The following is a 13,836-nucleotide window of genomic DNA, read 5'->3' on the forward strand; positions in this document are numbered from 1 at the left end:
AAGAGTTTACTGTGCAGGCAGATTTCTGCCATTTGACTGCATGTCAGCCTTCCTGTGTGCCTTCAAGTGCAGGTGTAAGACATGCTCGCTTACACCTTCAGAACCTGCGTCTCCCTCTCCTACCCTCAACACCCCTCCCTCTGGTTCTCCACTCCTTTCAGTCACATCAAAAAGTAAATGTGTTCAGTTTAAAGTAATTTATACAAAGCATTTTCTTGGACCGGTGAATAAGATTCTTCCACTTTGGTAGCAGATTCTCAGCTTAAAAACAAATGTTGGAGAATTTTTTTTGAGACCCAGGAAAATTTAATTTTTTTTTCTTAATTTGAGAGTGTGGTACAGGGGACTGGACCTAGGGTCTCTTACATGATTGGTAGGTGGTTCTCCCACCTAACTGTATACACTGTAATTTTGTTAGTTCTGTAAATTTTTTTTTTTGGTTTTTTGAGACAGGGTTTCTCTGTGGCTTTGGAGGCTGTCCTGGAACTCGCTTGGTAGTCCAGGCTGGTCTCGAACTCACAGAGATCCGCCTGCCTCTGCCTCCCGAGTGCTGGGATTAAAGGCATGCGCCACCACTGCCCGGCTAGTTCTGTAAATTTTTATTTATTTTTGTTAATTTTTATAAGTTTTTACAATCATGCTTAAGGGAAAACTATCCATCATTTTTTATTAGCCACAGTTAAATACAGTTAGAAACCTGCAGTACCATTTAAAGGTAGTAAACCCGAGAATGTCCTGGCCCAACTGCCGTCACACGCAGCACTCAGCACAGACTGCTCACGAGAGGCTTGCCACTGGGTCGGGATGCTCAGCCACATGGAAACCCCTCTCCTGGATGGCCCTGTAAAGCGTGATGTACTTGGAGGCCAGACGCGTCCTCGGGACCACGTACTTCTCCGTGAACTCCCTCTTGTCCAGCTGCTCTTTGCCCTCCATGGCAAGGATGCAGTTAATGAAGGTAAGAGCAAAGCTGGAGCAGTTGTGGTGGTCCTCCTCATACCTGCAGAGAAGAGCGAGCTGCAGTGAGGCAAGGCCAGGCTGGGCTTGAACGCCTGCCTCCACTGAGGCCACCATGCTGGCCCTGGCAAATGCTCACATTAAGAGCTGCTCAGGGGAGCTGGAGAGATGGCTCAGAGGTTAAGGGCACTGGCTACTCTTCCAATGGTCCTGAGTTCAATTCCCAGCAACCACATGGTGGCTCACAACCATCTGTAATGAGATCTGGTGCCCTCTTCCGGTGTGCAAGCATGCAGGCAGAGCATTGTATACATAATGAATAAATTTTAAAAAAAGAAGAAGAAGAAGAAGAAGAAGAAGAAGAAGAGCTGCTCAGGGCTCAGGAGTTCGGGACCAGCCTGGTCTACAAGAGCTAGTTCCAGGACAGCCTCCAATGCCACAGAGAAACCCTGTCTCGAAAAACCAAAAAAAAAAAGAAAAGAAAAGAAAAGCTGCTCGGTTGGTGGAGGCACCTACCACCAACCCCGACAATCTCTGGGACTCACATGACAGAAGGAGAGGACCAACTCTTGCCCTCTGACTGCCACACATGCTCTGTGATGCACACACACACCAGGGCACCCAAAATAAATGAATAAAATGTAATTTAAAAATTTTTAATCGAGACTCACATCTTTAATCCCAGAACTGAGGAGGCAGGGGCAGGCAGATCCTTGTGAGTCCAAGGTCAAGCAAGGCTACAGAGTGAGACTCTATCTCCAGAAAAAAAGAGTGAAGAGGGAAAAAAATTGAGAAATTCATTCAAATTGCTAAAACAAAAATGGCACTTAAATATTTGTACACTACAAACAATACTTGTAAAAATTTAGTTGGGTGGTGGTGGCGCACGCCTTTAATCCCAGCACTCGGGAGGCAGAGGCAGGCGGATCTCTGTGAGTTCGAGGCCAGGCTGGACCGACAGCCTCCAAAACAATACAGAGAAACCCTGTCTCGTAAAACCAAAAAAAAAAAAAAAAATTAGGAATACCAGGCATAGTAGTACATGCCTTTAAGCCTATTGTGCCCAAGGTAGAGACAGATGGATCTCTTAAGAGTTCAAAGTGTGTCTGGGCCACTTAGTGAGAGCCTGTGTCAAGAATAAAATTATGAGCTGGGCATTGGGCACACACCTTTATTCCTAGCACTCAGGAGGCAGAGATATTCATATGTTTGTGAGTTGGAGATCAGCCTGATCTACAGAATAAGTCCCAAGACAGCCAAGGTTATGAAGAGAGATCCTGTCTCAAAAACTAAATATAAAATTATGAAATATAACTTGGATTTTTCTGTGTATGTTTAAAAATCCATTCTCATAGCTGGGCTTTCTTCTTTAATCCCAGCACTCTGGAGGTTGAGGCAGGAGGATGGAGATTTTGTAGCCAGCCTGAGCTATACAGTGAGACCTTGTCTTGGGGGGGCAAGCAAAAGGTGGCTAGAGAATGTTCCACAGTTAAGAAACCTGTCTGGTTTCAAGAGGACCCAGGTTCAGTTCCCAGCACCCACACGGCAGTTTTGTTTGGGCTTTTTTGTTGCTTTTGTTTTGTTTTTCCAGACAGGGTTTCTCTGCATAGCCCTGGCTGTTGTCCTAGAACTCACTCTGTAGACCAGGCTGTCCTAGAACTCACAAAGATCTGCCTGTCTCTGCCTCCCAAACGCTGGGATTAAAGGTGTGTGCCACCACCAGGCTCCACAGAGCAGTTTACAACCAGCTGTAACCAGTTTTAGGGAATCCAACACCCTTATCTGTCCTTTTCAGGCACTGCATACGTATAGTGAATTTACACCCATACCAATTTTAGATAAATAAAGATTTTAAAATAAATCTTAAAAGGAAAAGCCTCAAGCCGGGCGTTGGTGGCAAACGCCTTTAATCCCAGCACTTGGGAGGCAGAGGCAGGCGGATCTCTGTGAGTTCGAGGCCAGCCTGGTCTACAAGAGCTAGTTCCAGGACAGCCTCCAAAGCCACATGTGGGAACACCAGACCTTGAGCAGAGACCCACTTCCCCTTCTGCCTGGGAGTAGGCAGCTGTAAGACAATGTTTAGTAAAAACATGTTTACTAAAAATGATACAATAAGTTCCTGGGAAAGGCCTTCCCACAGAAACCGCCCTGACCTCGACCTTGTCCAAAGACTAACCGCACCTTCAAAAACCCACACACATCCACCTCTGGTGTCAGAGCAGAACCAGCCAGGGTAGAGGAGAGAACAGAAGCTTCTCTGGTGGGAGCTTTTCTTAGGAGGTTTTCTTGAACCTTTTTGGAGCCTGTTTAAAGTTTTCTTTATATCATTGAACGAGTCTCTGTGTTGTCAATCCCCGACACCCTCCGCACGTTCTCGGACACAGGCCGTGCAGCAGACGTGACAGCCACAGAGAAACCCTGTCTCGAAAAAACCAAAAAAAAAAAAAAAAAAAGGAAAAGCCTCTTGTCACATCAGTGAAAAACCTAAGCAGGAGGGCACAAAGGGCTCAAGACACCAACTGAGTGTGCAGCAGCAGTCACCGCCCATCAGTGTTTGCTGGCCCCACTGCTCAGAACACTTCCGTGGCAAGTAACGGGAAGCAGCAGCTCACAGGAGGAGTTTATTCTGACTCTGAGGGACCTGTCCAGCCTGGTGTCCTGTGGGAAGTCTGGTGGCAGCAGGAGCATGAGGAGCAAAAGGCACAGGTAGGACAGAGAGGAAGGAAGGCTCCAAACCCCAAGGCCTCTCCCAAGAGACCCACTTCCTCCTGCCAGGTCCCACTTGCCCAAATTCCACAACCGCCCTCTCAAAATAGCGCCACCATCTGGAGAATCAAGTATTCAAGCACATGAATCTTTCAGGGACTTTTTGTTTGTTTGTTTGTTTTTTGTTTTTCGAGACAGGTTTTCTCTGTATTGTTTTGGAGGCTGTCCTGGAACTCGTGCTGTAGGCTGGTCTCTAACTCACAGAGATCCGCCTGCCTCTGCCTCCCAAGTGCTGGGATTAAAGGCGGGTGCCACCAACGCCTGATGGGACATTTTCTAGCAATTGGATTCAGCTGTTCTCACAGATTGACAGTCTCAAGCATGGACTTGAAACACAGCAGTAACCACACGGCAACTAGGATGCCACTTACGTGACAAATGGGTGGCAGTTACTCGTAGTCTTTCCAGACACCTACCTGTGAGGCAGCCAGGCCGCTGAAGCAGAGAAGTCTTCCAAGTACTTGTCCCACTGGTCCAGCAGTCCAAACATGCTGGGCTGTACTAGAGGGACGCTGAGACTCTGCTCCCATCCTGCCTCGTCCCGCTGTATGCCGTGTGTGTTGTAATTATACACGACCCCTGAGGACCCAGAACAAAGGCAGGCGCCCTGTGGCAGGTGCTCAGAAAATAACAGTAACCATAAATCCTGCAATCTTTGTCACTTGTCTGCAACTGTCAGAGTGCCTTTCTATCTAGAGCCGTGGTTCTCAACCTTCCTGATGCTGTGACCCTTTAATACAGTTCCTCATACTGTGGTGACCGCCCCCCCACCATAAAACTATTTTGTTGCTACTTTGTAACTGTAATTTTGCTACTGTTATGAATCGTAACGGAAATATCTGGTATTAAGGAAAGCTAATATGTGACCCCCAAATGGATGGCAACCCACGGGTTGAGAACCTGGATCTAATGAGCTATAGAGGGGTCAAACCTAGGGTTTCATGTATGTTGGGCAAGTGTCCCACCAACATGTCTCCCAGGAGTAGCACGGTGGCTTTTGAGCTAAATCCTGCCCACAGAACATAATAGGCATTGTTCCCCTTTTAATTCACGTACTTGAGGTGGGACCCAGAGCCGGGTTCAGGCTAGGCAAGTGCTGTGACACAACCACCCCCACCCAGTCCACTTTCCAAAGCCAGAGACTACAGGCCCCCCCACCACATCCTGGAGTATGGGGAGATCCAGCACAAGAGTGGGGAATCGGAAGCCAAGGGCCTGCAACCTAGTTCAAACACAAGGACAGATCGTTAAATCTGTCACAGAAGTGTGCAGGTTTGTGATGCTTTTTCTGAGAAAACATTAGCCCTTCCCAGGGGCCAGGGGTGTGGTTCAGTGATGGTATGAGTTAATTATGCAGGAGGCCCTGCCTGGGTTCCACCCCAGCATCACTAAAAAGTTGTGGGAACACCAGACCTTGAGCAGAGACCCACTTCCCCTTCTGCCTGGGAGTAGGCAGCTGTAAGACAATGTTTAGTAAAAACATGTTTACTAAAAACGATACAATAAGTTCCTGGCCACTTCCCCTTCTGCCTTGGAGTAGGCAGCTGTAAGACAATGTTTAGTAAAAACATGTTTACTAAAAATGATACAATAAGTTCCTGGGAAAGGCCTTCCCACAGAAACCGCCCTGACCTCGACCTTGTCCAAAGACTAACCGCACCTTCAGAAACCCACACACATCCACCTCTGGTGTCAGAGCAGAACCAGCCAGGGGAGAGGAGAGAGCAGAAGCTTCTCTGGTGGGAGCTTTTCTTAGGAAGTTTTTCTTGAACCTTTTTGGAGCCTGTTAAAAGTTCTCTTTATATCATTGAACGAGTCTCTGTGTTTTCAATACCCGACACCCTCCGCACGTTCTCGGACACAGGCCGCGCAGCAGACGTGACAATTGGAGGTCCCACCGAGATCGTGAAAGCGAGGTAAGTGGACGGGGTTAAGAAACTATGGGGAATAGTTCCGGGAAGCTAGAATCATTGCAGTATCAACTAAAAAAGTTACTTAAAGAACATGGGACTGCAGTCAAGTCTAAAACCCTAGAAGGCTTTCTAAAATCGATCGAACGAGCCAGTCCATGGTTCATTACTGGGGGAAGCTTAAATATTCCAGATTGGGAGGAGGTTCGCCGTGATCTTCATAGACTTTTACGAAAAGAGGGATCTGAGTCCTTGCCCCCTACGACATTCTCCTTATGGAGATTAGTGAGGGGAGCACTTTTGACAGATAAGGTTCGTCACCGCCAGGTAGTTCAGGACACAAAAGAGGCTTTTTAGAGTTACAAGAGACTGAGACTCAAGCCTCCTTGAGTTCAGGGGCAGAGAGTGATGATGAAGAGACCGTGATTGAAACTAGAGGCTCCATTGTTAGTGAGGATGAGGAGGAGTCTCTTAGTAACAACAAAAAAACGGGTAGACATCTCCGGGCGCGACCCAAAAGAAGGACTCCGGTCAGAATCGGTTATATCCTTCTCTATCAGACCTAGAAAATGGAAGTAGCTCAGACTCAGACTCGTCACAGTCTGAAAAGGAACGGTTACTTGCTGAGATCGCGGCCCTTAAAAAAGAACTAAAAAAGATTCTAATTAAGGAAAGACAGGACAGGGAGAGAAACCCTTCCCCATACTCTGAAAAAAGGGACTCCTCCTATGAGATAACCCAGTCCTTCTTGGACCTGGAGGGAAGACCCAGAGGAGGGGTCCAATGCTGCCCGGTGGTGGCCCCGGTAATGGAAGTTCCAGACCCGAACAATTCTCGACAGGTCATTCGGCGCCATGACCCTTTAAGTTTCAAAGATATAAAACAACTGAAAGAGGCAACTTTAAATTATGGAGCACAGGCTCCCTTTACACTTTCCTTAATGGAATCTTTTGCGTCTCTTAATTTGACACCTGGCGATTGGCAGCAGCTTTGCAGAGCAGCTCTGTCGGGGGGAGATTATTTGATTTGGAGAGGTGAGTTTCAGGAAAGATGCAGCCAGACAGCCCAAAGAAATGCACAGGCCGGACAGCCCCAGAGAAATGTGGAGATGCTTACAGGAAGTGGTCAATATGCCACCATTCAGCAACAAATGCAATATGACATCGCAGTCTATGCCCAAGTGGCAGCAGCAGCCCAAGGGGCTTGGAAAGCATTGCCTTCCAAGGAAGGAGGGGATCATCTGTCCAAAGTCCTTCAAGGACCTTCCGAACCTTTTCAAGACTTCGTAGACCGTCTCAGTCAGGTAGCAGAAAGAATATTTGGGGGCATTGGGCCTGCGATGCCAGTCATAAAGCAGATGGCATTTGAAAATGCAAATAAATATTGTAAGGAAGCCCTTCGCCCCTATCGCAATAAAAGTCTAAATGACTATATCCGGATCTGTAGGGACATTGATGGGAACTTCATCCAGGGCCAAGTGTTAGCTGCTGCTATTCGGCCCCAAGTGGGGAAAGAAAGACCTACTCTGGGAAGGAGAAAAACATGTTTTAGCTGCGGTAGGGAGGGACACTTCCGTAGAGAGTGCCCTCAAAATAGTACTACGGGTCTCAAGAGACCTGGTTTATGCCCCCGTTGTCGAAGGGGATATCATTGGGCCAATAACTGCTACTCTAAAACTGACAGGGAGGGAAATTTCCTTTCTGCTAATAATAATCAGGGAAACGGGAGGAGGGCCCCGCCCCAGGGCCCCAAAACCAATGTGTACGGGGCAATGACCCCTGCTCTGGGCAGTGGCAGGACTCATTTTCTCCCCCAGAGCAACCCCTTCATATCTCAGACCTCCTTAGAGCCACCTCAGGGAGTGCAGGATTGGACCTCGCTCCCTCTGCCCGGGCAATCCTAACACCAGAAATGGGGATCCAGGCCCTCCCTACTGGGGTGCATGGGCCATTGCCCCCAGGCACGGTCAGACTACTCTTGGGACAGTCCAGTACTATTCTTCAAGGCCAGGCTGGACTGACAGCCTCAAACAATACAGAGAAACCCTGACTCAAAAAAAATTTTTTTTGTAACAGTAAAGAGGTACTGGTATTAAGTAAAGAAAAAGAAAAAGACAAAGGTATATGGAATGAAAAATTTTGTTTACATTTAAGTTCTATTTTGTGAGTCATCTCTAAAAATTTTTAGCCAAAAGCCTGGCCTCTCCACCTTGCATCTACAGAATTACAAGGAGTAGGTACGGCTGTACCCCATGACTGTAGCTCAAATGGAGGAATGATAAAAACATATAGGACTTTTTAACCTTTTTAGTTCAAGGATTGGCTGGAGTTGTTCTTTTACATAGATTTCAATTAAGGAAGCTTCATTGCAACAGACTAATCATGACCTAGGGAAAAAGGATGACTGAAAGATGCATGTATGTTCTGAATGTATGGTGTGGCCACACCGGTATGTATGAAATGTGATTGCGAATGTGTGAGTGTGAACTGCTTATATGATTAAAAGGATACTTAAATCCCTTCAAAAATAGTTAAGAAGCTACCTAGATTGCGTTAAATATAGCCAAAAGGAACATCCAGCCAGTCTGTTAATGTTTTAACAGAAAAATTTAAGATGCAAATGAGGCCTTGTCAGCTAGTGAGAGCTCTACAGGTTAGATTGGGAAAGACTGCTCACAGACTTCAAATAATTTTCAAAAAGTTATTTGGACACAGTATAGTTTACAATCTTTGAGTGATTTTTCAGAAGTTTTTGGGAAATATTTAATGGATATGTCCTTTTTAATGGGCATCTACAAATAATCTAAGTAGTAATCCCAATTTACCAAGATAGTCAACCAAGGAGGGTAGACAAATCCTTCTACTGTTATGGTCCAGCTTCAACAGTTCAAAAAAGAAAATTTTTTTAGAAAATAAAAAAGGGGGAATAATGTCCCCAGTCCCCACATGACTCATCAAATAATACACTCCTCATTTAAAAATTTTATAATGTGAATGCCAGTGAGCTTCAGACAGATTCTGGCATGATGGAACTTGAGCAACCATTGCTCAGATCAAATGGAGACATCCATACACTAGACAGTGGAGAAGACCCTAATTTGGGGTCGAGGGCATGTTTGTGTTTTCTTGCAGGAAAGGAATAGAGCTTCAGCAACTGTCAGACCATTTAGTGAGATGCATGGAGCAGAGAAAAACTGGACCTGAGACCATGGGAGCCTACCTAAGCCAGTTTGAGTGAGATCTCCTAAATCAGTGTTCCTGATTCTTGATGTCATCGAATCTAGAGCCCAAGAAAAAGAGAAAATAGTCGGTTCGAGATTTCCAATTTCTCAACAGACCTGCTGCATCAACCTTCCGGACCCATGAGTTTTCATCGTAAAGCCAACAGAGAAAAAAGGACCCATTTAAAGCATTTGGACATTGGTATGGACTATGATGAGTGGCAAAAGCCTCTTTTCAGTATTTGAACAGGACATGGTCACTTGAAATACCAGACTTGATGGTTCCTGTTTCTGGAATCACGACTAGGCCAGTGTATTTTTCTGGAGAAATGCAACTTGTCCTAATGTGACAACTATTGTTCATATTTTTCATAATGCTACATGTGTAACATCAATGATTGTGCCCAATGTATCTGTGCAAGTGCACTTTCTAAATGCTTTCCTGAGCAGATCTTAAAACGATTGGAAACTTTATCAAATTGTAAATGTAAATCACATGCGGGTTACCCTTGTAACAGATGAAGGCTGGTAGAATGTTATGGCCCAGATCTGGTGATGGGTATGGTGATGGAGAGGCGCTATGTCAATGGGGGTCCTGGAAATGGTGGCAGTGGCAGTAGGCATTCTGGCTTTATGCCGAGCTCAAACGTGCCTTGTTCCAGAGACAAGAGATCCGTAACCAAGTATTGCTTAGCTTAGCCCATGGCAATCCCGATAGCCATGAAGGTTGGTTACAGATGATTTAAGGTTGGGGTATCTCCGATGACGGGCAACCTGTGGGGAAGACCCCTCCCACCTAAAACAGGGGTTCAAGGTCCCCCAAAGACGGGAAAGGGAGGGTGACCCTACTTGACCTAAGCCAGGAGTGCCTCATTTAAAAATAAAAAGGGGTGAATTGTGGGAACACCAGACCTTGAGCAGAGACCCACTTCCCCTTCTGCCTGGGAGTAGGCAGCTGTAAGACAATGTTTAGTAAAAACATGTTTACTAAAAACGATACAATAAGTTCCTGGCCACTTCCCCTTCTGCCTTGGAGTAGGCAGCTGTAAGACAATGTTTAGTAAAAACATGTTTACTAAAAATGATACAATAAGTTCCTGGGAAAGGCCTTCCCACAGAAACCGCCCTGACCTCGACCTTGTCCAAAGACTAACCGCACCTTCAGAAACCCACACACATCCACCTCTGGTGTCAGAGCAGAACCAGCCAGGGGAGAGGAGAGAGCAGAAGCTTCTCTGGTGGGAGCTTTTCTTAGGAAGTTTTTCTTGAACCTTTTTGGAGCCTGTTAAAAGTTCTCTTTATATCATTGAACGAGTCTCTGTGTTTTCAATACCCGACACCCTCCGCACGTTCTCGGACACAGGCCGCGCAGCAGACGTGACAATAAAAGTGTTTTTAGTCTTCTAAATATATAAACTGTAAGTAGTGCTGACTTGCCCGAGTCACATGACCTGCTTTGGGTTGCAATAGGAGAAGCAAGGAAGGCAGAATGGGTTTGCTGCTCATCCTGTCTGGTAATCGGTAATCGTGGGGTTTTCTTATGCGGAAAAAATGTAGGAAATGCTCACCTCGTGTGTTAGTGAGTCCAACGTGAAGATCAGACTTTCCATCATATTCCCTGAAACAGAGGGGTGTTGTTGGCATTGGGTGTTAGTTTGGTAAGAAGTCTTGCTGAATAGCCCAGGCTGTCCTGGAATGCAGGACCTTCCTGCCTCGGCCCCCAGGGCAGCTGTAAGCGCAAGTGTGCCATCTTGCCTATTAACAAGCACTCATGCCAAGCATGACTGTGAAGCATGGATATTTAAAAGAGGAGGGCGTTGACCCCACCCCTGTAGCCTGGACCATCCCTGCCATCAGTTGGCTAAATGGTACAGCAGAAGCTGGACTCAGGACTCCCACACCCCCACAGTCAATGGTGGAAGAGCTTCCTACTCCCCTCTGGGAGTTCACCCACTAGCCCATTGGCTAATGTGGGTGAGAGGGTCCTGGAGGCAGCTGGGAGACGCTCACCACGGCTCAGCAGCTTACGGCCACTGCACTCCCTAGATTGCCGTTTCTCGCCATCACTCTGTTGGCTTGAGATTTTTCTGGTTTGGGTTGTTGGTTAGTTCTAAGATCAAACCCAGGGCCTTGCCTGTGCTCAGTACATGCTCTCTGTTCTACACACACCCTTAAATTTGTACTTTTTTAATTTGTTTGTTTTTGTTTAGGACAAAGGCTCACCATGTAGCTAGCCCAAGCTTACCTTGAACCAGTAACCCAACATCAAATGTTCGTTATTGTACATTAACAAAATAATATATTTCATTATGACAGTTTCTGGCGTGTATGTAATGCTCTTTGATTAGGTTCCAATGTCCCGCTTAGTAGACCTAAGAGGGAACCTAAGTGTTAGATCTCAAATCTGGATATCTGGTTCTTCAGTAAAGCAAGCATCCAGCTTTATGATGGCCGGATGACTGCTCCTCCTTCTCAGTGTCACCCCCAGGGACTGTGTTGAGCTTATGGAGACTTCATGGGAGCAGAGGCTACAGTGAGCAAGAATGTGTCTCTAGTGATGCTGCTTTTGCCACTGTGGTTGGTGCTCCACACTCTTCATTCCCTAGCTCCATCTTAGCCAGATTGCCCTCCCTCCCGTAAACCTGGTCACGTGACAGATAGCTGGGTTTTGACTCTGGGCCTTTAGGCCTGCTGGTGACATAGGAAAGCATGTGGCTCCGCCCTCGTGGCTTGCTTCCAGAAGGGTCACTTCAGTTTTAGTTTGGCAAGCATGTGTTTTCAGTAGGTTGTTATACTGGAGACTGAAGTTCAACAAATTTGAATCAGTTGGTAGGTATGAAGGGAAAAATACAAAGTGTATGTTGATGGTCTGGCCAGCCTTCTCCTATAGCCCCTTTACATGGGTTATGGAAGGGCCTCCTGTGCAGTTCTGGACAGTGCCCTTGGCTTGGTGAATGCAGTTCAGGCTGAGGGTCACCCACTGTCAGAGCACCTCTGTTTGTTCTGCACCCTGCACAGCCGTAAGCAGCAGGGCTGGCCAACCTCATTCAGGCAGAGCCTGCTGAGTCCCTGGGGTCACTGCTTATTCTCCTTTTGTCACAAGTTTTGTGGGACTCGAGGCAGACGTGGAGGCGTGGGTGAAAGGGAAGGAATGGCTTTGGAGAGTGGGCGGGGCTGCCATGGTTTCCTGCAGACACCAGTGTCCACACCTCCTTTCTCATTCTACCCATGCCCGTCAGGGTTAGCATTGGCCAGAGAATACACAGGTGCCCATTGCAAGAGGGAGGGACAGTGGAGGGCAGACTTCCTCCATGGTGTCATAATCTTTCCTGACATTAGTCAGGAGGGCAGCCTCTCTCTAGGAATCTAAGGAAACAAGTGCTGGGATGATCAGGAGTTCAAGGCCAGCCTGGGCTACAAAGCGAGTTCCAGGACAGTCTCCAAAACAAAACCTTGTCTCGAAAAACCAAAAAAAAAAAAGAAGTTAAAGGGAGGTTTTGAAGCAGAACAGAGATAATGCAAGATGGGCACTTGGATCTACCCAAATGAGTGAGGAGCTCCAGAAAAGTTGAATATTTGAGTAATATCAAAAATATTTTTATTGAAAGATAATTGTATGAATCTAAAAATAATAATAACCTACTAACCCACTTATATGTGGATTTGTGAATTTTCCTGGAATTTTCTTTCCCTTTCCTTTTTTTTTTTTTTGTTTTGTTTTTTGATTTTTTGAGACAGGGTTTCTCTGTGTAGCTCTGGAGCCTGTCCTGGAATTTGCTCTGTAGATCATGCTAAGCCTTGAACTCACATAATCCCAGCACTCAGAAGGCAGAAGCAGGCAGATCTCTGTGAGTTCCACTGAGCACTGACCCCTTACACAGCCTGTATGAGGTCTGGGTTCAACCTCTAGCACTGAAAAAGGAAGAGGAAATAAAAAGAAAAGGGGAGGGCCCCTTGGACTTCATTGTTAATTTCATTCACCTCCATCAAGCGCTTTCTCTCTCAAATTGTACTTTGCACACTGAAGCTGCTTGCCACAGGAGTATGAGTCGAAGGTTATACAGTGTTCCTCCAGCAGCACTCACTGCCAGGTTATCCCCAGTCAGCCACTCAGCACACATTCTCCTAAAATCGGCAGGTATCTTCATACACTGTGCACAGTTTTTCACATACTACACAAATGTGTACACAAAACCCAGGGCCGTCCCAAGGCAGGCAAGCCACACTCTAATGTACAAAGACATAAGGACAACAGTCTACCCAAAACACCCACACACACACTGCACAGCACAACACATGTCCTTCAAAGAAGGAAGGAAACACACGCACAGTTCATTATAACTCAAGTCACTGTACCTAAGGAACGTCCCTCTCGTAGGTTTGAGGAGGAAGGAGCATTTCTCTTGATGCCCATTGGAGAACGGGTCCGAGATGCTGATAGGTGCGTCCTCTATCCTGGTGGAGCCCACATCCCCCTGGCACAGGGGGCAGCATTGGGGTACACTGAAACTGTAGATGGACCTCCCGCAGTGCCTGAATTTAATTAGAGGCTTGCTGGCTCCCGAGAAGTGCATTTCCATCTGACTCCTGGGCCACCAGAACAGGTTTCTGGAGACTTCCTTTTCTTCATTACGCAGTTGGTGAATTCACACCACCTGAGTAACCTGATCAACAGTGACATCATCATGGATGGAAGCTTCAAGAGCTAAGCCAGGTAGATTAACCAGTAACCAGGCTGTACCGGCTGGGCTCTTAAAGAGCTAGTTTTCATTTGAGCTGGCTTACCAAGTTTCTTTGTAGACACTGCACATTTGCACCCCTGCTTTCCCGTGCAACCTTTCCCATGAAACCTGCCTCGCCTTCTTCCAACCTTTTCATGTGGTACTAACAGTAGACTCATTGTGACTGCCTTCCTGCTGAAAGATGAATTGCTATAGTCCATTTCCAGTATGGGGTGGGCTCAGTGTTCATCAAAGGGTCATG

General features: G+C 46.6%; 1 protein-coding gene across 1 annotated transcript; it reads right to left on the bottom strand.

Annotated features, from left to right (window-relative positions):
• Positions 1-584: 584 nt before the first annotated feature.
• Positions 585-13,524, bottom strand: Mkrn2os (MKRN2 opposite strand). The gene is made up of 4 exons (XM_005065973.4): positions 13,210-13,524; positions 10,422-10,471; positions 4,140-4,302; positions 585-1,000 (listed from the first exon to the last, which is right to left on the bottom strand). The coding sequence occupies exons 1-4, from the start codon at positions 13,431-13,433 to the stop codon at positions 778-780; spliced, it is 660 nt and encodes a 219-aa protein (XP_005066030.2). The 5' UTR covers positions 13,434-13,524; the 3' UTR covers positions 585-777.
• Between the last annotated feature and the right edge of the window lie 312 nt (positions 13,525-13,836).

This window comes from Mesocricetus auratus, unplaced genomic scaffold, assembly GCF_017639785.1.
Source record: "Mesocricetus auratus isolate SY011 unplaced genomic scaffold, BCM_Maur_2.0 Super-Scaffold_100676, whole genome shotgun sequence".
NCBI lineage: Eukaryota > Metazoa > Chordata > Mammalia > Rodentia > Cricetidae > Mesocricetus > Mesocricetus auratus.